Below are 27917 nucleotides of genomic sequence, written 5' to 3'. Positions count from 1 at the left end.
TGTTAAGGACCATTAAGTGAAAAAGACCCAACAAGACAGATATAGCAATTACACCTGATGTTATAGAGTGTGTGTGTATGAAGGGGGGATGGTGCTGCGTTGTGTGTGTATTCATTGTGAATGTGCGTGGTAGATGAAATCCACGGGTTGCTGGTTTCACTGTCAACACAACAAACTGTAACACTTGTGAGGAAATGAATCACCTCATTTGTGAAATGTGTAAATGAATGGGTTTGAGTGCAGTTTTGAAATAAGCAAATGGCTTTTGAATGTCACAAAGGGAAGTGAATGAGATTTTCATTGGGGAGCTGAACAGCTGGTCTTTGGTGATACGCTGCCATTCATACATCTGCATCACAACTACAGTAACAGCAAGCTCATAATGAAGCGGAGAGTGGGAGTCACAACGAAAGAGATTTCGTTGTGTCTGCGTGTGGCGTGCATGCTCTCACTTTGTCTCAAGCATGAGCCAGAAAAATGGAAAAATAAAATCAGACAGATGGCGGAGGGCGAGCCCCTCATTTGGACCTTTCGGTTTCAGCTGGAAGCCCAGTTTCAAATGAAGGCTCAAGTAGCAAGAGCCCCATCCTCTCCAAGTTCTTATCGTGCTGTTGAGGTTATTGTGCAGACTTGGCTGTGTTGGTGCTGTAATGGAATAAAAACATGACCCGAGGGAATGCACACACATTTACACACTTACAGTGTAATGATCACATGGACACCGCCCCATTTATTTTCCTCTCTGCTGGAAACACTTACAGCTCTATTTTTGGGCACTGTGACGTTTGTCAGTGAGTATATATTTCCTCCTTCAGGTCTTTGTAAGTGTTAACAGAAAAAAAAACATTTTTAAAATTTAGTCAAGTGTAAATTTATAGCTACATTTATAAAGACTTGAGGAAACAGATTGAGAGTGAAGTGTGCAGAGAAACAATTGCAGTATCATTTGAATCTTTGAATATCTTCTTCTGTATTAGGGCTGCAGCTAATGATTATTTTCATTTTTCCTTAACTGGTCAATAATCTTTTTGTCCAAAGCCAGAGATATTCGATTTACAATGATATAAAGCAGAAAATCTTCACATTTTAGATCCTAAAACTACAGAGTGTTTGGCTTTTTTTCTATTCATCACACTCCTCATAGTATTAAGTGAGGCTCTGAAAAGTCTAAAACCAGATTTATGGTCTATGCAAGAGGTTAATGGGAGTCCTGGGAGTCATAGGTTTTGATTTATAGTTCAGTGTCTGATTTCTCCCCTTGATATCAGTCCTCCAACACTAGATGGATGTATTATACCTGATTAGGTGTTATCATTGCTTTAATTATACTCCCAACAGTAACTGTGTGTGCATGGTTTCATTAACTCTGTGATAAGGAGCAACTGAGGGAAGATTCATCTTGTCTCATTACTCAGTATGGGGCTATTCCATGGAGTCGCTGTATTCACACTGATAGTAAGTAGGGACTGAAGTGAGCAGAAGGTTTATAGTAAATGTTTTACTGACAACTGCTTCATGTTGTGGTAGCTATGCTGACCAATGACAGTTTGTGTGGTTCATGGTACCGTCATCATAGCCCTGATGTGCAGCTACATTTTTGAGGAGTAGGTCAGCTACAGCTCAGGCTTCGTGGCTACAGTTTGCGTTAGATCCCAAGTCTCAGGAGTAGGTTGTCGTACAAACCAGCGCAGACTCGAACGCTCATGCTGACAGAACAAGGACGAATGTGTCTAAGACTAAATCTCCCCAACAGAACATGATGGCACAAACAAACATGGGATGTGGGAGTCACCGGTAACATCATTTTAAAGGGAACGAAGTGAGAAGTGTTTATGAAGTGTTTGAAGTGGGAACAGACAATGACCCACTCTGACACAGGCACACTTTTTGTGGATCTGAGGTGTTTCCTCATGTTCATTTGCAGATTCATCATGCTTTGCAGCACAGAGTTGAGGCAGACAGTCTGTGTTAGTGGGAATCGTTGCACTCAAACAAGTGTATCTCAAATCTGAAAACTGTGTTGGTCTTTCCTTTCCAAATTAAAATCCTACACAGTCCTTTGTGTCACCTTAGTTTGCACAAATGCACGGCTCCTAACAAACAAAACCAGATGAGGTTGCCATCGCCGACTGCAGCAGATTCAGTCTTTTGTCAGTCCATTGAATTCACTGGCATTGTTCTTTGTTATGATGCGTTTTAACACATACATCAGCCGTTTTTCAGCCATTTTAATTTGATCTGACTGTGTGGGTTATTCTGCTGTGCAACTGGATCACGTCGTCTCTGTAGGTCCATTGAGGACACTCTCACATCACCCCCGTCTTTTCCTCTTGTGTTTTGTGTCAGCCTGTCATCTCTCCTCTACAGGTTGGTGGTTAGGCTTGTTACAGTCTCACAGGGGTCTATAGTGCTTCTCCCAAGAATAGTTCACATGCTGGATTATAAATGCCACCAGCCATATGCCAATTATACGCGGCTCGTACAGTGGGATATGCCAATTAAACATCCAGGGCATACCAGGGATTCAGAACATTCAGGACATAGAGAGCGTGCTAAGCGCCTACTTTATCTCTGCCTCTCTATTTCTGTCTTTCATCAAAACATGTGTCCTGTCTTCACTTTTCTTCTCCACTCCTCAAATCTAAAAACATGAGGAATTTTAAAATAGTTGTAAAGCCTCCAGTGATTCAGAGTTTGACTTTTACAAGTAAAGCTTCCTGTTTTACCGCTCAGAAAGTTTCTGAGGCGGCCCGGCAGCATCAGTTGTGACCATAATATCTGGAGCTGTTGAGAGCTGTGGGGGTAGAGTCGGTGTTTTTGGTGCCTTAACTCTCTCTGTCACACTGCTCGCCTGTAGCTCCAGAGACAAGGTTTGAATCATCAGGAAGAATACTTACATTTTAAGACATTAACCAGGAGGCGATGAGCCACCCCAAGTCTGTTTTGGCTATTGGCATTTTAACATTTTTGCTGTGATCATTTCAAACTGGCAGCAGAGGGGGCCGACTGTGCCAGAGGACGAAAGGTAATCACTCAATCAACCGAGCTTCCTGCTGTCTGTGCATCAAACACGAACTGCTTCATTTGCGTATCGCTCGGTGATAGAATGACAAGTTGTACATAATTCATTTTACAACGTAACGTAAAGAGTTTACTTTAAAGAAAATCCATTCATCCTTTCATGTAAACCTGAACCACCCAGTGGGAGTAGGATAATGCTGTTATTGAGCAGAGTCATAATCAAACGTTTTGTTACTGAAGAAGGAAATTACATGCTGGCAAGTTTCCACGGGCTGCCCACACATCCTCCTGGGCCTTTGCGCCCAGAGTTCAAGCGTCATTAATACACAGAGCTGTTGCTGAGAATTACCTTCCTCTCTGCTGCCCCGTGTACCTCAACTGTTTCTATTTCAGCTTTGTATCTGAAAATCTGTGGTATCCCTACATCCTTCCTCTGACCTGTAGCAAGAAACCCCAACTACAACCACTTTAAAACAGCAAGTTACAGTTTACTTACTGCTGCTCAAATGCATTTGGGTTTTTACATCAAAAGATGACTACAGGGTCAAACTCTCACATTTTAATTGACCTTTGTGTTAAATGATGTTAGAACATTGCCAGTTTTGTTATGCAATTTAAATTCTGTTAAGTTTTTTCTCCAAAACTTAAATATTGAAAACATAAAAAGTCAATTTATTCATTAAGCATTAAGCAAAACAAAGTTCACAGTGTACTGTTCAGTGTTAAACCAGGAAAGTGACTGCAGTTTTTATAACACTATAAAATAAGTTTGTGGGTCAGTGACCTCTATCCTGTTAAACGATTTTCTGTGCCAGTTAGTATGCTCAAACTAACCACTTCCCCAACCCCCAACCCTGACCAGAAATGACTCCTGAACATTTAAAAACAAACTGTGTCACTTTCATGCCCCTGTTGAATCTTTACCTCACTATATACTGATATTTTTTCTTTCCTAATCAGTCAAATACATGCGGGAGGCCACGCCGTACGTCAAAAAGGGCTCCCCTGTGTCGGAGATCGGCTGGGAAACTCCCCCTCCTGAGTCTCCCCGCATCGGCAGCCCTCCCATCACCTCCTCCTCCTCCTTGTTTGACCCTCCGAGCCCAGCTTCCCAGCCCTCCCTGTCTCTGCAGGGCGACAGAAGGTGCATACCACTCAAGATGTGTTATGTAACCAGAGCCATGACCACGCCAGACCCTGAGAACAGGTAGGTGTGAGACAAAACACACACACACACACACACACACACACACAGAAACACCAACCAGTTGACCGGTCTTTGGGGCTGAAGCTCCTGAACCCTCCTTCAAAGTCACTTAGATGTTTTCCTCTTGCCGTCTTGACGCGAAACCAGAATCAGCTCGGCCTGCTCAGCATTAATTAATCATGCCACTGAGCGTTATTGGATGTTAATTGCTTAATTATACCATGTAGTGCACCTGCATCTGCATTCATTATGTTTCTCCGCTCATTTATTCAGTTTGTCACTCGTCTGTATGTTGCAGTAAGAAAAGTATGTCAGTGGCAAACCCCCCAATATGATTACCTTCATTAACCAAAGGTTAACTAATTCTTCTCTGCTCTTTAACTCAACAGTCAGAGGATATAAAAGTCATCCCCTGAGTCTGCAGCTTCTTCTAATATCCTGAAGGGATTATTCAGTAATGTTTTCTCCGACATTTTTTAGGCCATTTTCACATTTTCTTAAAGACAGACGTTTGAAGTAGCGTTCAGATAATTCTCAGTCAGCAGGGGGTGGTCTGTTAGGAGGTGTCGTCAAGTTAATTGGTTGGTAATGTGACAATGGCCCAATCAAAGAGAATTGGGCCTCTTTCAGCTTTTTTGGTGTCACAGGCTGTGAATGTGTGTCTTCTGTCCTACTTGTCTCACCCTTGGTTTCTCTCTTACTATGTTGTTTCCATTCCCACTTGTCATTCCTTCTTTTGTCTTTGCTTTTTTCCACCTTGTGTTTTTCAAACACTTGTTTGTGTTTGTGTTTTCCTGCTCCTTTTGTCTTCTCCCTATCCACTCCCCTATGTCTGAATCAGTTCTCTTCTATCTCCATCCTCTTCCCATCACTCTCTCTCTCTCTTTTTTTTATTTATTTCGCTACAATTCTCTGTCTCTCTCTCTGTCCTGTTGTCCGTTCCATCCACATGTGCTGCCTCCTCTGCATATGTATGATTTTAGAAGTGTGACACAGTTGAACCTCGCTGAATTTCAAAGCTTCGGATGATGGAAGAAACATCAAGTGGTGACAGTGAGCAGGGACTTCAAAGTTTTCTTGTCTGTATAGATGTTGTTAGATGGCTTGATGCTGAAATTGTAAAATGTGCATGCGAGCACCCACAAACAAAACACACAAACACTAACAAAATGAAAAAGAACATCTTTCTTGGACAGAGCAGATGGTCCTCTGTTACTGGCAAAACTTGTGTTGACCACTGAAAAAAATGTACATAACTCCTGACAGATATAAATGTAACTGTAACATGTTTCCTTGCAGGGAATGTGTACAGTCTTTGTCGAGCAAGTTACTGACAGAGACTGTCTGTACTTTGCCTGAGGCAGTGTGAGCACCACCATGACTCTTCAGGTTAGAGATGTGGGCTTGAGATCAGTTCAAATGCTGACCAGGATCTGAAGCCACGCTCGCACTGTGCACATATTCTTTGAAACAGCATCAAAAAGTAAATAAGGTGTCTGTTGTGCGTATACACATGATAACCCTGCTAGGGGCGTAGCACCCCTGAGTCCCCATCTGGATTAAAACACGACCCCAGGTTTGCTGAGAGTTAGATGAGAAGATCAGTATCATTGATACTGTATTAACTATGGAGGTAGTGCCTGGAGGCAATGAGCTTAGCTTAGCATAAAGAGTGGATTCAGGGGGAAACAGCTAGCCTGGCTCTGTGCAAGCACCTCTAATTCTCCTTTACTAAAATGTTTGAACCAGTTTTTGGTTCAAAGGGATTTTCACTAGATTTTCTTCACAAGCCACATTTTATGCATCTGCCCAGCACTTTGCTTGTTACCTGGCAACAATAAAACAAACCAGAACTGAACAGAGCCAAGCTAAAGCTAGTTTTTAACACCTGGCAGGACCTCAAGCTCAGGTAATAAAGCAGACCCTCATCATGGCAGCGGATTCCCCCCAAAAAGTTGCAGTTGATTATATAATCCCAAACCAATTGCCATAAATTGCCTGTGAAGCTAGAGCCCCGAGGCCTGGAGACAATCAGCTGATTTCCAGGCCGGTAATTCAGCTTTAGCCACAAGTGAAGACAATGATATGGACATGCTGTAGCTTGTCACTGGATCCAGTTTAAAAACCTTGGTCTCCCCCACACACAGGGATCACTGAGGTTTTCAGAAACACTGCGACAAGACTGTCGAAAACTGTGAGATTTGTCCAGTTCCATTTATGAGAGTCTTGACTGGAAAAATAATGGAAAGCCTCTTGGTGGGAACAGCTTTTAAAAATTGATGTGAACAGGCTTGTTTGGACGGAGTATATGACTGGAGTTTAACTCTACTGAAGCATAACGCTGTTGTTGCACTGGTCAGTTGTTCCTAGATATGAATCTGCGTAACTAACAAAGTTTAACAAGTTTTTTTTTTTTTTTTTCCTGAAAATGAAAATATGCGTTAAACTGATTTCCCCTGAAACAGAATTGAATCATAACTTTGAAATGCCCTGTTTGACTGTTTGGTTAAACTTTGAGCTGCACATTCACAAATCTCAGATGATGTATTAAACTCTTTATGAGCACAATAGGGTTGAACATTCACTTCATTTGCCATAACTTTGACTTTATTGGTCAGCCAGTTATTGAAGGAATTTCATCTCGTAACAAGGTGAGTTTTTGCTTCGCACAGATAACAGACTGTTTTGTGGTTTGATAAAGCTTTGCGGCAGCCCTCTGCCAAATTTACCTTGACCGCATGTTTTTTTTATGAAGTTCCTTCCTTACTCAACGAGGACAAATTCCCCTTTGACTCACTGGTAAACATTTAGTAAATGTTTGAATGGGAGGACACCCAAGTTGAAATGTGGTCTACCATGTTTAATCCATGTCCATGAATGTTAAAAAGGGATGTCACATTTATACTATAAAGTTAAAGACTGCAGAGCAAGGCTAAACTTACTCTCTGTTTTTCTTATTTTGGTTTCAAAACTGGAATGGTTTAAAAGGCTCCGTGTTAAATGACAGTGAAATCCTGCTTTTCCTTTTTTTTACTAGACTCTGCAATGTTGCACCCCTCTGAGGGATTCTCTGTTCATTTCAGCAGATGTTGTTTAAACTGTGTTTAAGCCTAAGAGGACAGAACGAGGAAAGGCGGGACGCATACAGCGATGAGAAATGGTGATAAGAGACAAGGAAAGAGCAGTGAGGGAGTAGATTGGGGAGAAGAGAAGAGAAGAGAAGAAAGGAGAAGAGTCATAATTTTTACTTTTGAATAAAGACAGACTTGATTTATTGTAATCTTAACTTGGACATGCTGAAGAAATTTTCCTCACCTTAACATAAACTGTATATGAGTGTAGCTTTCGATATAATTACACCCTAATGATTTACAGTGCAGATTAAAAATGTTATGAGAAGTATGGAGAGGACGGGGTAAAAGGAGAAAGTGAAAGTGAGAAGAGGTGGAGGAGAAAAGGGGGAAGAAAGATATTGAGAAAGAACTGGAAATACATAAATGAGCAAAGATAAGGGAAAGAGAAAGAGAAGACAAAGGATTTAGCTCCTAAGGATGAAATCTATCTCATTCTTCCTTTGCCACAAATCAACAACAGACTTGAAACTTTCAGTGTACAGTGTACAGCTGTGTAAAAAAAAAAAAAAACAGGAGATGACTCGTGGCAGAACCAGCACGGTTCCTCACAGTATGACATTCTCTACAGACAGTACTGCAGTTTAACCTTGACCTTAACATTTTTTGAATGCAAAAAACAACCTTGGTGTATATGTTTTCACATCTTCTTTTATCTTGGTCAGGTGGAGAAAATTGAGCTTAAAACTGGAGTGATACAACCTGTTATTTATTATCTTGTGTTTTAACAACTGGAGGCAGTCCAACACACTGGACTAATATTTACACATTGTTCAGTGAAGAAGGTAGGGTTTTACATCCTGATGAGTTAGAGCTGAAGACTTGAGGCTTGACAGTTGGACTTAAGTTTGGCTCAAGCCACAGAAATGAGTGACTGTACTTGAATGTTAACTGTCCAAGGACTTGACTTGAGATGGGACAAGAAAAAAGCAGAAAAATTAAAGGTCGACTCCAATTTCACATGTCAATTTTTACAAGACAGTTTACCCGTCATTAGGAGTACTACACAACCTGTGAAAACAGTTGTAAAAATGTTTTTGTGGAACTGGAGGAAGCTTTGTGAAAATAATAACCCTGATGATGGCATCATCTTCAAATAGCTTGTTTTGTCTGACCTACAGTTTAAAACTTTTTAACATTTAAACATTATTGCAGTGTGAGTCTGCCAGCAATATGCTAGAGTAACCCTGTAAGTGTCTTGCAATTTCCTTATTAAGATTTAAGGACTTTAGATGTAGCTTGAGTCTTATTTCAACTCAAGACTTCAGACTTGATTTGTCCCAAAAGGCTTAAGAACAGCTCTGGTTGCAGTCTGTCTATGGTGCAGCAACAGTTAATCCATGTTGAGTCATCGTCTGGATTTAAGCAGAGGTGGGGGTGGACCAAAACAAACAACTGAACTGATTAATTGTTTAATCTAACTATGTTTTCTTGTTCTCTTTGACATCCATCCATCCATCCATCCATCCATCCATTATCTATACTGCTTATCCGTTAAGGGTCGTAGGGGGGCTGGGGCCTATCCCAGCTGTCATTGGGCAAGAGGCAGGGTACACCCTGTATGGATCACCAGTCCATCGCAGGGCCAACATATACAGATACACTCACATTTACACCTACGGCCAATTTAGAGTTACCAATTAACCTAACGCGCATGTGACTGTGGGAGGAAGCCGGAGTACCCGGAGAGAACCCATGCAGGCACAGGGAGAACATGCAAACTCACCTGGACCAGGCTCAAACTGGGGCTCGAACCTTGCTGTGAGGCGACAGTGCTGACCACTGCACCACTGCACCACCGTGTCGCCCTCTTTGACATACATTTAGGCTTATATTTTGTTTTATTGCATTGAAGACATGATCATTTGTTCAATGATCACATGATCAATGGTTAAAACTTCTCTTACATGTAACTGTTATGTGTGCATACAGAGTACGATTATTGCACATCTGTATGCTGGAAGAGACCTACCAAGCTTGAATACATATTTGCTATACATAGTGATAATCCTGTGAGAACAATTACCCTTTGATCAAGTGAGAGGCTGATCATCATGCAATCAGGACCAGACTTATGTAATTACATGCAGTCCGTGTGTTTCTCTTCCAGTGATTCCCTCATGCATGCAAGAGATGAGGTAACTTAAGCCATTTGCACATATGAACTCCAAACAATATTTGGAGAATTAGATCTGGACATTGTCTGGAGTTGCCCTTTCACACATGCCACCCACAACCATAGATTGTGTGTGTGAGATGTGTTCTTACCCACTGGAAATACTCTATTTGGTTGGGGGTGAGGGATGGCGACTGGTTATAGTGTGCAGGAGAGAGGGCAGAAACACAGGCCCACTCGTTCGCTGACATGATACAGACTTAATACTAGGGAGCTGGCCGGGTAAAGTTCGTTTAATATTAGGTTCAAGTGTTGTGGACATTTGCATTCACACATAAAACTCTTCCAGGTAATGTCTAGAAAAGTTCAGGGTTGCTCTGCATGTGTGAAAGCAGCTTTTGCCTCACAGTCACTCCACGTCTTGGCCAGAAAACAACAGGTCAAGTATAACTCATGGGAGTCAGAATGACACCATCCTTAAAGAACCTCCTCTACTGAACGCACATCTGGTCTTGGAGTCCCTACCTCACCCCTCACCCCCAGTTCATTCCTCCCCTTCCGCTCTCCCTTGGCATGTCCTCAATCAACTTGCCTTTTACAGGCACCAGCTCTATTTTTAACCCAGAATAACACACCTGGAGCAGATCTAGACGGTCTCTCCCGCCTCCGAGGGTTTGATGGAAGAGCAGATTCATCACATTCACTGGGGCTTTTCCAGGTCCCCAGTGTGTGTGGATACGGAAAGCTGCAAAGGAAGCATGTTTGCAGAGTTGAAACCACACTGGGTTTGGAGTAGTTTCTTTTTTTAAACACTGGGAGCACCTGGACAGTAGAGTGCTGTTAACACAGATTTTTCAGAGTTGGTGGTTACCTCACCGGATCAAGAGTGCATTTCTATTGATGTTGTGGGTTAAAACTGAACCTGTGCTCCCAGAAACCTGTTCCGTGCGCTTCCTGTAGTAGGTTTTCCTGACTGTACTGTCGCCCCATTTCATGAGGTACACACTGAAGACTAGTTGAATTTTACTCATGACATGAACACCAGCTGTACTGAAGCTACAGTATGAAGCGACAGCACACTGCATTATGCACTGTAAAGGCTGTCACATGTACCTTCTTAAAATTCATATTCACTGAGCACACAATCAAAGAGCCATTCAGGGAGATGGGGAAGCATCCTACAGATGCATTTCTCTCGAGGCCAGAAATACTCCCTTATGATATAAGCAGATTAGTTATGGAAATTTAGTGGGAGACGGTATTGTGTCATATGGCCCGCAGAGGATGCAAGAGCAAAAATTCGTGTTTTGAATAAACTCAAATTTCAGTGCACTTCATTACATCGTTCTGACTGAGTGCCCATCTTCAAGTGAATGAGACAAATGAGCATCTGCTGAAGCTGAACATTTGGCTTCTGAAGCTATGAGTTGAGACTAAACTGAGTCAAATTGGGTCTGCCCGATAAGCCTGGCAATACATTTTCAATATGCAAAAAGGAATAAGGTTGTGAACTACAAAAGTTTTAGAACCCTTCAGTGATAACAAAGAGGTTAAAGCTGTTTGAACTTTTCTTATCTTCTCTTCCAGACAACTGGAGCTACACTCCCCCGACGCCAGGCACACAGTGGTGCTGCGGTGCCCAGACCAACCATCTGCCCTGTCCTGGTTCTCTGCCATGCACTCTGTGACATCCACACTGGCACAGGTCTGTCTTTGATTGCATTGATTTTTACAGGTGACTCTCATCATCAGCCTGACCATTAGAATAAGATATTTCAGTGGCCGCAATTCAGCTCCTGCAGAGCTGCTTTGAATCTAATGCATTCTGAGCCGTCATCTATCCTGAAAACTGTCATCCCACCACAGCAGGCACTGGCAGAGGTCATCCAGAACACAGTCAGGACGGGGGTTGCTGGCAGCAAAGAGATACGACACCTGGGATGGCTGGCAGGGAAGGTAGGAGTGTGTGCGTGTTTGTATGTGAGAGAGAGGTAGGGAATGTAAAATTCATAATACCCAACTGTACAATCATATGCATATGCAGGTATGAGTGTGTGTGTGTGTGCATGTGACACCAGTGCTTCTAGATTTAGATTCCTCACATTTTTAATGGGGTACCCTCTCTGTTATTACCATTTTGTGAATATGGTGTGTAGGTGTTTAATTGCATGTGTGTGCTTCTGTTCTATCTTTATGAGGTCCAATATGACTTTTACACCTTAAAAGTGCCGACATTTTTGGAGTTAAGGACATGGTTCTCCTCTCTACAGTAGGCTGGTTATAGGTGAAGATTTGGTTCTTCACCTATAACCAGCCTTGTTCCTTATGTATTGCCTATTTATTAATGTTGTTCTGATGTGCATCACTTAAAATTGTCCTTTTATATATTGATTCATATATTAATTGATCAGTTGCTTTTAGGCTATATAGTTTTTTTATTTAGCGGATAGATGGGCTGCCATGTTACACTAACGCTGTCTTTAGATGCAGTGTTGATGGTGTGTAAAAGCCAGTTATGCTTGAAATGTACTAGTTTGTATGTATGTATCATTTGGACATATCCAAATAGCCATACTTGAAGGCAGAGTCAAAAGCAGGCTGTCACAAAGATGGAGAAGACCTGCTAATTGTATAAATAACATAACATCTCACACTTTCAGGCGATCATCATCATCACTTGCACTCATTTGACTCAAGTGGCAGTTGAAGTTTAGAACAAGGCTTGGAGTTTGGCATGTAGTCGTGACTGTTGAGGTCACGAGCTCAGGAATACGTTATGGCAATGAGGGTCCTCATAAATATACAATTCTAAATGTGTGTGTGTGTGTGCACATATACCTGTTTGTATGCATATTTTTGCTTTATGCTTTATCTACTGCACACACAGATGCACACATTTTTGAAATTCACACAAGCGAGTACACAGCTAAAGCTTAACTCTTCCTTTCACATACAGACACACCTGTGCAAACACACACCACAAACACACACACACACACAGCCATACCTGTCTAATTTAGTCCTCATGAATTTGCCAATATTTGATCCTTCAAATGCAGTACAATACTGTTACTTAGCAACATATTCTCATTATGTTAAAAAGCCGACCTTTGACCCTCTAAATCCCACAGTATGATTGGCTGAGGCAGAGCTTCAAAGAACAGCTTAGGATTCCATGGCTGGGCCACAGATAAGCTCTCATAATGAGAATAGTTATGGAGTATTGTAAAATGAAATATATGGGGTTGTGTGTGTATGTGCATACGTGTGTGTGTCTGCTCTAAGTTAAGAGATTAACAGTGTGTGTTTCTGAAAGGAAAGCGAGGGGTTTTGCTCATTAGCAATGATGGGTGGGCGAAGGGCCACAGCAAAGCAAATGTAATGAAAGTGTACCCACACCTGCAAACCACAGGCATCTTTATTTTTAGCCATTCCTAGAGAGACTGAAAGAATAAGAGTGTGCATGAGAGAGAAAAATAAAATAGTGTTTGCCTTTCCAGTCATGGATTAAGTTGAGAGGCGAAAACTGGTCTATACCCGCTACTAAGTATACGCACAGTCTTATTAAACACACACATGCGCCGTTCCTCTCTCTGACACAACATTAGTCCTATAAAGCAACTCACTGGCACACAACCATTGATATCTCTGATGAAATATCTGCTTTCATCTGTAAACCTGAAGACAATTTCAGTATTCGTGACAAATGTAAGACGGCATAGCTACATCAAACTCTGCAGCATCAAATCAATGGAGGTTGTGCTTGTTTCAATACAAGCTGAGCAACCTTGAGCGAGTAACTGAATTTTAACAATCACTTGTTCAGTTTCAACTAAGTACAAACTAATACAGCTGTCAATGTTATAAAATATACCATTTAATACTGAAATGTATTACTTCAGACAGGTAAAACAGTGCAATAATCCAAAAAGAAAATAACTAACATTTGGAGCCAGCTTTGTTTTCTTTTGTTTTCTTTTTTCATTTGAATAAGTGGGTACAGAAAATGGATAGACAGGGAGAGCTGTCCATGTCTCACTGTTTATCTGTTTGTGCTGCAGACAGAGAGCGAGAAGGAGTCCTGGAGGCCAGTGCTGGTGGTAGTGACTGAGAAAGACCTGCTGCTGTATGACAGTCTACCACGAGGCAAGGAGGCCTGGCAGAGCCCTGCGCACACTTATCCACTTTTAGCAACACGGTAGGTCCGCCCATCATATGTAAAGACATGACCAACACACACAGTATAGTTTCACAATTGACTCAGAGTAATTAAAAGGATGTAGATGTTATTGAATACTGAATTTATATGAATAAAAAACGTATATTGCTAAAATACCACAGAAAAATAGTCTAAACTTACACTACAATACCACTATTTTGAGCCATTTTTAGCTACTTAGTGCTGTTAGCTGTCAGCCAATGATAGCATGCTATTGCCATTATGAGCATGTTAGCATGGTGACCGTTACCACAGCCATTTTAACATTTATTTAACCATGACGGTTAAGGATTAAACTTGCAACTTTGTTTTTCTCACAATGAACGATATAGCTTCACCACAGAGCTGCTAGTGGGGCAGTAGACTTTTAGTGTCTGAACTGTTTGTGCCACTTTGCTGTGACCTTTGAATCTTCTCTTTATTGGCTCTCAAAAAAAAAAAAAAAAAAAATCTGCTCCTGTATCATATGTGACCACCAGGTTTTGTGAAACACTGAAAAAGGCACAGCGAGGAAAAAGTCTTATAAAAAAATCTTATAAGATAAAAGTGCTTTTAATAGGAAGTTAGAAGTTTCCTTTTCTAGAGCAAGATACTTTCTTAGTTATAATGATAAAAAAAAAATATCTTGGTCCTTCTCTATACTATATGACAGTATATGTTTGTCTGTGATCATTCAGTCTGGTCCACTCTGGTCCCGACCGGGGATCCCCTCACTCTGGCACCGAGCTGTTCTTTGCCACTCGGACTGGCACGCGACTCGGCATTGAGACTCACCTGTTCAGGGCTGAGACCACCAAGGATCTGTCCATGTGGACCAGACACATAGTCAACGGATGTCACGCCTCAGCTGAAATGATCAAAGAAGTTACGACAAGTGAGTGCCAATACATTTAGATTCAGTAACATAGGCATCTTTGAGATGGGTGAAAACTTGTAGAAACATACAAGCTCAGACCCTAAAAAACAGAAATAAGAACACACACGCACACAAAAATTTAGCTGTGGATATAGTGGAATGAGCTGTACAGGTCACTGTTCAGGATTTTACTGATGCTTCGTCAGTCGTGTTCAGGCGTGCTGCAGCAAAACATATCCGGAGAGATTTAAGAGGCTGCAAGGGTAAGTACAGCCTGAGGTCTCGAAAGCTGAAAATAAAGTCTAAATCCAGAGTATAAAGCAAAATATATACATACACAAACACAGACTCCCACATCCACTGAGATGGAGGAGGGTTTGTGATATCATTTGACAGCCATATGGAAGAGGTGGACAAGGCACTTGCTATTTATAGAAAGGAATGCTATTCTAATGTGTGTGTGTGTGTGTGTGTGTGTATGCTGTTTAAGATTGGGTATTGCTCGTCCAGGGAATTCCAGCAGAATACCCCCCACCACCCTCCCACTCCCTCTTTGCCTCCCTCTCCAAGCACAAAATGTCCTGGGAACATCACTTCTCCCTTGAGTCCCCCTCCTCTCTCCATCTATGATAACACCATGCCAAATTAAGTTTCACTTCAAACTCCGCTTATATAGTAAACAGCATGCTTCCAGCAGCAGACGTTAGCATTTATTGCCATCAAATTCTTGTTAAAACTCTCCTAAATCGTGTCTGCACCCACTGATCCAGGTTTAAATGTTATGCTGTGATTACCATAGCAAGGCTGCGTTCACGTCTGCAGAGCACAATTTACATTTAACACTCCAAACGCGCCCCGACCCCCTTGGATAAGCGGAAGAAAACGGATGGATGGACTCCAAGGTGTGCAATAATGATCAGATTTTGTATGTCATGGTAGTTAATTGGCAAATGTGAATTTTAGAAGGACATCTTATTTAATCCCATGACAAAACGCTGTCTAGACTGAAACAAGCTGCTCAATATCAACAAGTTTTAACCTAAAAGTAGCAGTGGAATCAACAGATAAAGCTTAAGCCTGCATAAATAGGTTTTTTGTGGACAATTGGAACACCACTGAGACATTATCACCCTTTTACCAAGTTGATATGACAAATGTGCTAACAACAACTTATTTACACACCCAACATTACAGAGCAACATTAGCATTAATTTAGAGTCGTGTGTCTCACTACCTGATGAATGTTCAGGTAGTGTACACTGGGTTACTGCACTATGTAGTAGATGGATACAGACATGGATGTCTATTCCAAATTCAATAGAAATCCATCCAGTACTCGTTGAGACATTTCACTGGAAAAATGACAAGTCAGTCTCATGGTGGTGCTCCAAGTCAGGGGACCTAAAGTTTATTAGGATTCAGTCTCTTGGAACCATGAATTTACAAATGTTAATATCAATGCATCCTGTTGTTTTTGAGATATTTCAGTCCAGACCAAAGTGTTGGCCTGCCAGATCAATGTCGCCATTCACTGAGCCACGCCACTGAGCCACACCACTGAAAATATTTGTCATAGCAGCTTTAATTTTGTACTGTAATGCTGATTTACAATACAGGTCACTGACACAGGCCAAAAGAATGAGAAAAATGAGTATGGTTTTTGAATCTTTACTGCTCACTATTGAATTTCTGTCTCAAATGGATCCCATAACTTTTCTGAAACAGATTGATGTTAGCACCAAGCCCTCAGTTTCTCAGCTACTTAGAGAAGTAGGAAAGTAATTTACACTTCTCTGAGTGAGAGTGTGATAATGCATACAGAGTGCATTCACTCATTTTTCAGCAGTTGCCACCCGAGCAGTCGTTGCGCTGACCTTGTCAGCTTTTCATCTGTGTAACATTCTGATAAATCATTGCGATGGTTTATTCACTGTCAAGGCTCGTGATAAAGATTTGCTCTGAAGATAGATTAACTCTCAATCACTCACTGGGCAGCAGGCCATTCTTAGAGGGACTTTAAAGGGGAAAGTAATTTGTTCAAATCTGAAATCAAATTTCACCGGCACTTGGCCTGCTGTCATTTCTGTTATTATTATGTCCAAGGTGACTTAAACTTTTCTGAGGTTATATTGATATTTTGAGCAATTAGCAGGACAAGGCATTGCAAATCATATAGTCACGGCATCAAGGTTTACACCCTATCTGTCCTCTATTGCTTGTCTAAACTCACTGTCTTAATAAAGTTAACAAAAATCAATAATTTGCATCAGTCCTCTGCAGTGCTCCATGAAGCAGAATGTAGATCAGTAGACTTTGTAAAACTGTCACTACAAGGTCCATTTGGGAACTACTCTGGGGCTTATAGTACTTTCACATGATCTTCATCAGATAAAGTTCTCATGTTGCCTAGTAAACTCCCATATTAAAGTGCTAATTACTGTACCATACCTCATAGCTGACAACTGCTGCTAATTGGCAGCTGACTTAATTAGGCTCACCTTTGTAGCAGCGTTATCTGTTTCCAGTCTGGTAAGATAAGCTAACCTGCTGCTCAGAGGCGCCAGAACAGCTTCTAAATGAACCCTGTGGTGACATTGTTTTCTCATCAACTCAACAGAATGAACTTTGAACCACAGATTCAAAACATCATGTTTCAGATTTATGTGTTTAAATTCAGTAGTCCCACTTCTCTGTCTGTCTATACTTCCACAGCCTTCATGTTAAAGTTGTTGTCAAAAGTGACAGCTGTAAAACTTGTTAAATTGTCTTAGAGGTCAGTTGGGACTCCTCAATGAACAGGTAAACAGCTTAATGACTTGGAGCACTTTAAAAAAGCAATTTTACCTCAGTGGTTGTGGAAAATTAACCTGTTAACCTGCTGTGACACTTGAAGTTGAGCGCAGTGGGATGCAGTTTCAGTCTATGAAGTACATTACCTGCTGCTAATATCATTTTCAAGTTTAAAAGAAATGGCTGTGAGAACTGAGTTTCTGTCCTGTAATAACCTTTTAGTGTTTCCACATGTCGTTATGGTAACAGAGTTAGTGTCTCCCTCCTCTCCCACTGTCTCTCTCTTTCCCTCATTCATTCGGTTCCTCTCCCTGTCTCTCCGTGTTATCACTCTCCGCCCCTACTTCCCTCCCTCTGTCTTGTCCACTCACCGTCAGGCAGAAAGAAGGGCTTTTGTTGCAGCCTGAAAAGCCCCTTTCTCTGCGTGTGTATGTTTATGTGTGTGCTCTGGTGGGAAACCCGGCTTGCCCCACAGATCAATGCTCTCAGGTAGAAGAGTAGAGTTTCAGGTCTAATTTTCGCTCCTGAGCACAACAAAGACCCTCACACTCGTTGCCCCATTTACGACTGTTATGCCATTAGGGAGACATTCGTCCTGTTACAGTTTATACATCATTAGAATAATATTACACATTATGAGACTCATTTTTCATCATGAATGGGATGTCTTCAGGGTTCTGAGGATATTACACTGTATATATGACTGTGTGCATGCCTCATTTTTCTGTTTGATTCACAGTTTCCTTCCTATCAACATTACTTCCTGAAGTTGTAATCGACACACTCCTGTTGTTTTAGTGAGTCTCACAGATGATAAGGAGAGGATAGATTACTGTACCCAACACCTCACCTGATCAGTGTGGTTCGAAACCAGCATTACCTCTGTGGCATTCTTATCTTAAAATACATGGAATACAATGATAAAACTATATAATAAAACTGTCAGAGACACTTAAGTCGAGAAACAAACCACTTACAGCAAATAGTTGTATAGTTAAATTTAGTGGAAAAGGCTCTGTTGTTTAAGGGAGCTCTCGAAGAGACTAAGCAGTAATGTGAATTCCGCTGGGAGAACTAATCCCCACTTAACAGATACATTGACATCAATATTAGCAAATCAACAATACTAAAAATATAGTACATAAGCAGAAAGAAGAGGTGGCAGAGAGAGCTGCAAAAGTTAACTGTTTGTTCACTGTATACCTGCATGAATATAAGTGGATGTTACTAGTCCGCTGGTAGCCAAGCAGCTGATGGTAAAACATGATTCAAACAGCTGATGCCAGTCAACTACTGCAAACACAAACTCCATTTATAATCTTTACATTTATCACCTTCATAGCAGTGCTTGTAATTGTGACTAAGTTATTTCAGAGTGAGAGAGCTGAGAGTGAATTTGTCTCTCTGCTGAACCATAAAACTAGTGAAGAAACTACACTTTCATTGATGGTTAAAATGTAGGCCACGCAATGAGATGCCAAAAAAAAATAAATAAAAAAAATCCAATCAATCACAATCAAAGTCAATTTAGCATGCATTTCTTTGACTTAATTACGTTATGGTTATATATATATATATATATGCATCTCCATTTCTCTTTTATTCATATTCATATATATCTTATATCTCTTATATCTGCAAAATGGAAATTACACACCTATTCCCGCCAACACAGACGCATTACAAACACTCTCACTGTCATATGTACACACATTCAACACTCTTCTCTCCGAACATGTTATACACAGACACACCCTGCTCACCCGGCTGTGAGCAAACAATGGAAAGATAACAACGCTCTCCTTGCTCTCTGCCTTTGTCACACAAACAAACTTCCTGGTAGATCAGATGTCGTCAAGAGAGAAGAGCTTATGCTCTAAATGAAGTTTTCAGCATGTGGCCTTCATGTCTGTCAGGGGAGGAGGGCGGGATTTGGGGGGGTGGGGGGGGGCTCTGCTGTCAAAGCACTGAAAAATAGGACTAAATGCAGCTAGATCACACTGTGTGGAGACAAGACAGGTTCTCCATTAAAGCAGCGGAAAGCGATGCGTAAATTGGGAGAGTAGATAAAGATAGTACACTCAGCTTTCAGAAAGACACATGCTGTGAAGAGAGAAGAGAGCAGGAAAGAAAGTGCTTAGAAATGTGGCAGAACAGATAAATTACACTCTGCTTTCAGCGGGATGGTCTTCACATGAAGAGAGGAGTCTGTCACTGAAACTTTAATGTTTTATCTAAGTGAAGAGTAAACCTAGTAAACAGCAGGGGAAAAAAAGGGTTTTTTTTTCTTCTTTTCCTGTTGAAACATATTGTACCATTCTGTCAGTCATTGTGTTCTGAACAGTAAGAGCCCAAAAATATAGCCAAGAATGTCATCACAGTATCAAATCATTATGCTACATGAAAGGTGGAAAAAAGTCAGTGTTGTCCAAGTATTTTTGGAAAACCATAATAAATTCAGGTCTGTTGAGTTAATTGGAAGCACTAGAACAGAGCAATATAAGGCTGGGAAATAATTCAGTATTATTCAATACTCAATATTCAGAATAAATGAATGCTTCTGAGCAAATTGTATCTAAAAACTAATGTTTTTTTGTATAAGGATTATCTCATGTAATGCAGAACAGATGAACACAGTTATAGTGTTGGACAGAAGTTTGATTGTTTTATATGTGATTTAGCATTTCTTCCAGCCATGTGATCACCGGTGTCACTGAAAAAGAAACTCAATCACTGTTCATTTTTTAATATTTTTAACATAGAGAATGAAATAACTTTGTACAAACATCTAGCCTTCTTACATAACACATTAATCATACTGAATGGCCCTGCCCTTCCAAGTCAAGCTAAAGCCATTAGACAATAGAAAATGTATAGTATATCCCCCTAAAAGTAGGTGGGTGGAGAAGGTTTTCCAAGGACAGGGATGAAATACATTTTGAGGTCCACAATATGCTTTTGAAATTGTACTGCTGTGTCCATACACGGCTGTGATTTAAAGTCTAACTTACCTCTCATTGTAATTACTTATGCACTAAGACAGTGATTCACATTTCAAGTTTAGCTCTTACTTCTGTCGTCCTTGTATTTTTAATGCAAGGAAATATGGATTAGAACAGGAGGCCCTGTTAACCATGTTGTTAACCATCAAAAATGATGAATATCCTCTTTGTCTTTCATCCAGGTTGTCTTTACCGGGGTCAGGAGTGCCGGCTGGTGATTCACTACGAACAGGGCTTCTCTGTGCTGGCTGACCCCAAACTGGCAGACGGGGAGAACGGGGAGGAGAGAGGAGCTCGCACTCCTACAAGGCCCAGGGTGCTCCTCTCATACCCCTATGAAAAACTAAAGATGTCCTCAGACGACGGAGTTCGCATGCTGTTCCTCGACTTTGGAGGGAAAGAGGGGGAGATTGTGAGTGTTTTCTATTTCTGAAGCATTATGTTTTGACACACGAAATGTAACAAAACATGGTCTGACAGGAGTTCTGTTGTCCTCTGTTTTCCTGCTCCGAGTAAATATCCTCCTCATAATATTGTGACTTTTACTCTTTCTGTCAAAAACAACTGTAAGTGATCAACATTCTTGGCTTCATTTTGCTGGAGAATGTTATGTGTATAAATAGCCAAACACAGATGATGTGAAATGATATTGAGATATTTTTGGCTCGGCCACAGCATAGTTTGGTAGAAGAAATGTGAGAAGTAGAAATCACTTTCTGCATTCACCAATGTTAAACAAGCACACAGATAGAGAACCACCAAAGATGATGTGCTGTTTTTTGCCCTTTTAGGCACCAGTCCTAACATGTCATTTGTTTGAATTAATTTTTCCCATAAAGGAACAGTAGTTTGAATTTCAGACAAATTGTGACACCCCTTATGTTTTCATTCAGCTATTAAGTCTGATGGGTAAAAAATATATATATCAAGCTTACTGGCTGTGGTCATGTACAACTCGCACTGAACAGAGCAAGTTCATGTTCACTTTTGGGGGGAGTTGAAAAAGCCTTCTGGGAAATGAAGCAAAACACAAACTGGAGTACTTGTATAGAAGACAGGCAGTGGGAAAGCAGTGTATGGCAGAAAGTAAATTACAGCACTTCATCACAAAATAACTCCTGAAAAAAAAAAAAAGACCTTCACACATACGCAGGTCTTCTAAGGTATGAGTGTTCGCAAGCTGAGTTTTCTTTAAAAATAGCCTGTCATTCACTGTAAGAGTTTTAATCTTTTTACACCACTCAACAGAGCACTATATGAAAGTCCAAGGTGGCTCGTGTTTCAAGAGCTCTCCCTTAAAGTAATCAGGACCAATTTAATGTTCACACCTGAAAACAACCAAGAACAAACACCCCCACTATCTAATATGTTCATCGATTTCTGTTTTTAAAAGTTTCACTTTTTACCCTCTTGGAGCTTATATGGCAGTGCTGATATGAATGTTAATGTGGGTGTCAGGAGAATGAGCTCTAGCAGCTCTTTTATTACCTTCCCCTGGTGCTAATACAAACTGTTGTTACACAGAAAAACAACATTGATGTTTCATCATTCATAAAGTCATAACACCGTGATTTACTGTATGTTGGGAAGTAAAGTGACACAGAGAACTAAAATATTTACTCTCTAAGCTTAGGGGATTTAGAAATTGGAAAGTGAGGTGTCTTGATCTGTACGACAGTCCATATACAGCGTATCTCAAATACATTACATACATACATACATACATTCATGTCTGACTGTTCAGTTTATGCTGAAGGCAAATAAGCAAAGACTTGGGAGCTTTTGATTTAAAACCCTCTGTTGGCTACCTTAGCAGAATAGATTTTAGTGTCTGTAGTGTTTCTGAATCCCAGCACAGTTATAGACAAGGCTTTATAAAAATCCCAAGGCACTAGTGGATGTGGCTGATGGCTCATTAGCTTAACATTTGAAAGTGGAATCAGCTGGGCTTTTTTTTCCCACAGCGTTGACTATCCTGTCATCATTTGGCAGGAATGATGTGTATCTAATTTTATCACAGCAAATGATAGTTGATCACCTCCCCCTACAGAAAATATATTATGAGATTGGATCAAGCCAAATCACTGTTTGTGGCTTGGAAAACAAAAATTATTCACATGCTTCTGCCCTGGTTGATCAAGACAAGAGCAAGACTAAAAGTCTACACACAATGTGAGTACCTCTGTGAAGTTTTATATAGTCACAGTGATAGTTTAAGCTGAACATACTCTTAGGCCTGGATCTATTCCTCGTAATATATCTACGGGCTTTTCAAAATTTTCCAACGTTGTGGATGAAGTCAGCTAACATTAACAGTATGAATAAGTATGAATTACGCAGTTACGCAGAGCACATCAGCTGAGTAGTAGTCCTTCATTATGGCCCAGGACACATTTGTGTACACACTGCTAAATGAATGTATGTATGTATGTGGCTCAGATCACCTCCAAATGTGACCGGATCTCACTGCATCCTAAACTAGTCTTGGGTGCATTCATGCCACTACTTAGAGCTTCCACTTGTGATTGGATCACCTTAGACACACACAGGGCAGGGCAACTCCAAATGCTTATTGTGGACTTCAAACATGTATTTCATCCCTGTCCAAGTGTTGGCTTGACCTGAAAGGGCAGGACCATTCAGTATGATTAATGTGTTATGTAAGTAGGTCAGATGTTTGTACAAAGTTATCTGAAAGCCGATGTGCTAATTTGAAGCAGTCACTGTAAAATATTTACCCTGTTCATCACCTTAATTAAATGTGTTAGAGTGCTAACATTTGCTAATTAGCACTAAACACAATCATGCCGCTAGATTAAAAGTTAAGGGATCAAGTCATTACAGTTCATCCAGAAGAGGATGTAAATGTCTGTACCAATTTTCATTTTTGGACTTTTTCACTCAAAACCATAACCACTGAACTACTGATGGTGTTCAGGGGATCACTAAACCTGTTGGGATTCATTAGGCACCAGGAATGTCTGTACATAAAGTTATGGCAATCCATCCAATAATTCTGAAATGTTTTGGTCTGGATCAAAGTATGGACCAACTCACTGACCAGGATTGAGCCAAGCTGCCAGCGTAGTTACTGACCTTTTGAATATTTCTGGATCAGTTTCGTTGTTTATTGTAAGTCTACTCATGTTTCATCGTGCTGGGATTCCTGGAGAGGAGGTAGTCTCCGAAACTTCCTCAGTGTTAAATTTGACCGGATAAACTGTAGTGTAAGTGTGAATTTATAGGTTAAGCTTCCCTGTTGGAATTAGGAACAGGATATGAGTCATAGCACCGGTGAAATCACCCACTGTTGATTCAGGCTATGAACAGAGCTTTGTTCACAGTGGTGTGATGTTTGTGTGTGTACAGTGCTTAGCTCCAGGTAGGACTGTCTAATCCTCGCCTCATGGGGAACTGTTGACTGTGGAGTTAGTTTTGAATATATTTCTATGGTTTTATGTGCTTTACAAACCCCATTTCTTTTCTTTTTTCAGCCCCTGCATCTTTCTCTGTCTGCCTTGCCTTCTGCTTCAATGAATTCTCATATCTTTTAATCACACCCTCTACTTCTTTATCCCCGTCACGTTTTGCATTATCCTGTCTTGTTTGACCTTTTAATTCTGTTGTTTTCCCCTCTCCCTGCAGCAACTGGACCTCCACTCATGTCCGAAGCCAATCGTCTTCATCCTCCACTCCTTCCTGTCCGCTAAGATCTCCCGTCTGGGTCTTGTGGCCTGACGGCCTCTCTAAAGGGACATTTCAACCCCTTTGAAAACAGAAATCCACTTTGTTTCTTCACCTATCTGCAGCCCGCATGCAGTACATAATGTCAAACTCCTTCAGTCGGGGACCCAAGCTGAGTGAATGTAGCTTCTTTCTGGAAATTGACTTTTTTTGGGTCTTCACCTCTAAACTAAAGAAACACTGGAGAAACCGATCCAGATTGGTTTTGCTTTGAGTGGAATGGACAGATTTTTAGGGGGACAAACCCTCCCTTTAAGGGCTGCATGGACTGAAGTGTTTGACTGAAGAACCACAGAAGAAAACAAGGACTGGACTAGATGCAGAGGGATGATATTTACAGTATACAGACAGAGGGACACACCAGAGGGAGCAGATAGGGCATTACTGTCATGACCAGAATTGGAAGGACTGGACATGTGCAACAGGGGTTGAGATGAATTCACTTTCAATTCATTCAAAATGTAATGGCAAACTGCCTTCCATTTACCCTTTATATAATTTATTCACCATTAGCTCTGAAAAGACATTCTGAATTTCACTTGTAATTTTTCTTCCACAAACACTTGGCACACCGTGGGAAAAACATTTGTCATGCATTTGTCTTTCTTAGCGTCCCCTGAGATTTCTTGTTAGCAGTGTCAGCATTCATCTTTGAAACTGGGAGCCACAATCGGCGACAAAGATCTGCGCGATGTGACAGCTGACTCAAATTCAAATAGTCTCAGTATTCTTTTAACAGGTTGCATATGGTGACCATCTGGTAGTATTTCAGCGTTTGACTGATTTGACAGCGATCTAACATGAGCTCTAATAACTTCAAAAAATAACAGTTTAGCTTCAGTTACATGAATTATAATTTACTCAAATATTCTGTTTTTCTTTTGTCACTTTTAAATTCTATGTCCCATTTATTGCCCAAAAGCAGGAGAAAAAGTCACATCTAACTAAAAAGTGAGAATAATGGCCTGCTATGGCAATTTTGTCTTCAACACTGGGGAACCAGGTTTCTGTACACTAGTTTTGGACTGTGGACTAGTAATATATATACATGGAATTTTATGATAAGGACATATTGGATGTATATGATTAATCTATCCTTGATAGTGCCATAACCAAATAATGACATAATATTCAGAAAACTTACGTAAACATATTCTGACCAGATAATTTAAGGCAATAGTTTGATTGGACAGAGAAATACACTTCCACTTTCTTGCTGAGATTTCACTGTCTGTATGAAGCCACAGTCACTAGACAGTTAGCCTAGCTTAGCTTAGCGTAAAGACTAGCAACAGGGCAAAGCAGTTAGCCTGGCTCTGACCAAAGCTAACAAAATACACCCACCAGCACCTCATGAATTATCACATTATATCTTCTTTGTTTATCCTGTCTTATTTATTATGATCAGTTTGGACAGAGCTGAAAGTTTAGTCTTAACTTAGGTTAGCCTAGCTTAGCATAAAGACTGCAACCGCCCGTGGCCAGGAAATAGTTCAGCACACATCTCTGGTATTCTCATCTAAATCTTGGCAAGAAAGCGAGTAAGTTGATTTCCCAAAATTTCGGAGTATCCTCTAAGGGCCTCCAGTGTGATCAGACATGATGATGCAGTTGGGCTCTTTCCTCTTGTGTTTAAGGGTGGACTCTTCATCATTTTAAGCCTTGTTAACCCATTGAAATCCCAGTGTACTCTGCGAAGAACTGCTGATGTTTGCCTCGTTAACTGACAAACTACAGTCATGTTCTGCCCCATTGAGCAAATGTCTGTCATGAGTCATTCCAGTAATTCTTAATATTCATATTGAAAACTGAAACTCAATCAAATGGCGCCTCAATCACTTAATCGAGTATTATTTATCTTACATTACAGCAAAGTAGCCATCGTAGGAGTCTTCAATCCTGCTTTAGTCCTGCAGCAGCCAGTGTGGGTCATTATTTTTTGGATGTTATACAGCAGACCAAATCTGTATACTGCACTGTGTCTGACATGGCCTGCTGCCAGGGCTTTCCTTGTGCCTTCAGATGACTAAGAAGAAAACAAACATTTGAATTTTGACAGAAATTAATCATAGAGATCACAGGATGAGTGTGGAGCAACAATGTGACTTCTATGATGGCTACATTAGTTCTGGCTCAACCAGCAGAAAGCTTTTGTTTGCTCTTTCCTTTATATAGTAACACATATTTCCACTTTCACACTCACACTGTGAACAATGATTTTACACATTGTAATGCTACCGCACTGTAGAAGAAAACATCATCTGTTTTGTTTATACTAAAATATAGCGGAGGCATTATAACACACAAAGAATCCAGCACTTACTGATAACCTCAAGTGGAGAAGAAGTTCTTTGAGTAAAGGCTGCTTTGATATGTAGAATACTCTGATGCCTTCGGCAGCTACTGTACTGTCACTCAGAATGATAAAGCTTAGTTTTTAACTCAAACGGTGCACATAAATCATGTATTTAACAAAAGTGACATGATGAGTCTGTTTTTATTGTCTTCCCTTGTGATCTATTCATTTCTCATCAACAGTGAATACAAATCAACAGAAGTAGCTTGGAAAAAGTTGACTGAAAAGAGTTTCAATTTCACTTCCATTATACTAAAGTGTAAATGACATCCACAATTTGTTTGCTAATGATATTGATTCTTAATTATGTTTTAATATGATATTATTAGTAGGGTATTAGACTGTTCCCCTCTTCCACCTTCAAAGCTGAGATGAACTTAATCCTGCTGTAAACATATGCATCCTCTGCAGTGCAACAAAAACAGACAGTATTTTATGTTGAGGACAGTTTAGATGAAAGGTTGTGTACTAATTTACTGCTTATTAGTGACAGTTCAGCTTGATTTGGGAAGTGTTTTATCAACCAGCTCAGCAAAAAGGATTCATGTGTCTTTAGCCCAAGAGCTTGAGAGTAATTGAGTTGTAGGCAGCGCTTCACACAATCGTAACTCTTGACATTGTTTACTTGGCTCCTAGGTAATGAGCTGGCATCCTTACTCTGTCTCTCACACACACACAGACCAATGCACAGATGGATGGGCACATTCATGTTACTTATAGTAAGGAGTTTAGACCTCAAGCACAGTCATAACTCTATGACACTACTCACTAGTTGACACTGTTTACCAGCAGATGTTCCTACCTTTTGCCACCTCTTAGAGTTTATCGCTGTATTCCCTTCTGCTCAGGCCGTTACTGAATCAAGCCAGACTCTCAGCGGGACACTAAATGTCTGCAGATAGCAACTGTTGCATCACACCAAAGAGAAATGGAGCAAAATTCTCTCCGGGTCAACATTCCCACTGAGACAGATGGAGGGCTGTGTGTTTGTAGACCTGAAAACACGCACCAATTGGCCAACCCCTTTATTGTCGAAATTTTAACACACACGCAACCACACGAACATGCACGCTCCCTAATAGCCAGCTTTCTCTTTGAGAGACTTGAGAGAGAGAAACGGCCATATTGACTGGAACTGTCAGCTTTTCATTTTAAGGGGCTGGAAAAGAGCCAGATCAATTAGCAATCAGCCATAAACTGTGTAGCTGAGACTGTGTGTGTCTGTGTGTATATGTGTGTGTGAGCTAATAAATGACCAGAGTTGTGTTCATGTGCACACAGTGAATACTTTTCTCAGTGACATGCAAATACTTGCTAAGGGCTTTGTTTGTTTGTTTGTTTGTGTGTGTGTGTGTGTGTGTGTGTGTGTGTGTGTGTGTGTGTGTGTGTGTGCGTGTGAAGGGGCTCTGAATGAACAGCTTTTGTCTTGGCTCAGTCTCTTGTTGCATTTCTTGCCTGTGGCAGGTCCTGACAGA

At 40.7% G+C, this 27917-nt stretch overlaps 1 protein-coding gene across 1 annotated transcript in view; it reads left to right on the top strand.

Moving 5' to 3' along the window:
- The window catches only part of sntb1 (syntrophin, basic 1), a 34443-nt gene extending 7876 nt beyond the window's left edge, over positions 1-26567 (top strand). Inside the window, exons 2-8 of the mRNA XM_018685834.2 lie at positions 3982-4228; positions 11063-11180; positions 11342-11431; positions 13537-13673; positions 14372-14568; positions 20525-20754; positions 23988-26567. Of these exons, the coding sequence (XP_018541350.1) occupies positions 3982-4228; positions 11063-11180; positions 11342-11431; positions 13537-13673; positions 14372-14568; positions 20525-20754; positions 23988-24080 (1112 nt within the window). The 3' untranslated portion in view covers positions 24081-26567. The remainder of the gene's footprint in view (positions 1-3981; positions 4229-11062; positions 11181-11341; positions 11432-13536; positions 13674-14371; positions 14569-20524; positions 20755-23987) is intronic.
- The last annotated feature ends 1350 nt before the right edge of the window (positions 26568-27917 follow it).

The sequence above is a fragment of the Lates calcarifer genome, linkage group LG15 (assembly GCF_001640805.2).
Source record: "Lates calcarifer isolate ASB-BC8 linkage group LG15, TLL_Latcal_v3, whole genome shotgun sequence".
Classification (NCBI taxonomy): domain Eukaryota; kingdom Metazoa; phylum Chordata; class Actinopteri; family Centropomidae; genus Lates; species Lates calcarifer.
This window is presented reverse-complemented; position numbering and strand designations above follow the sequence as displayed.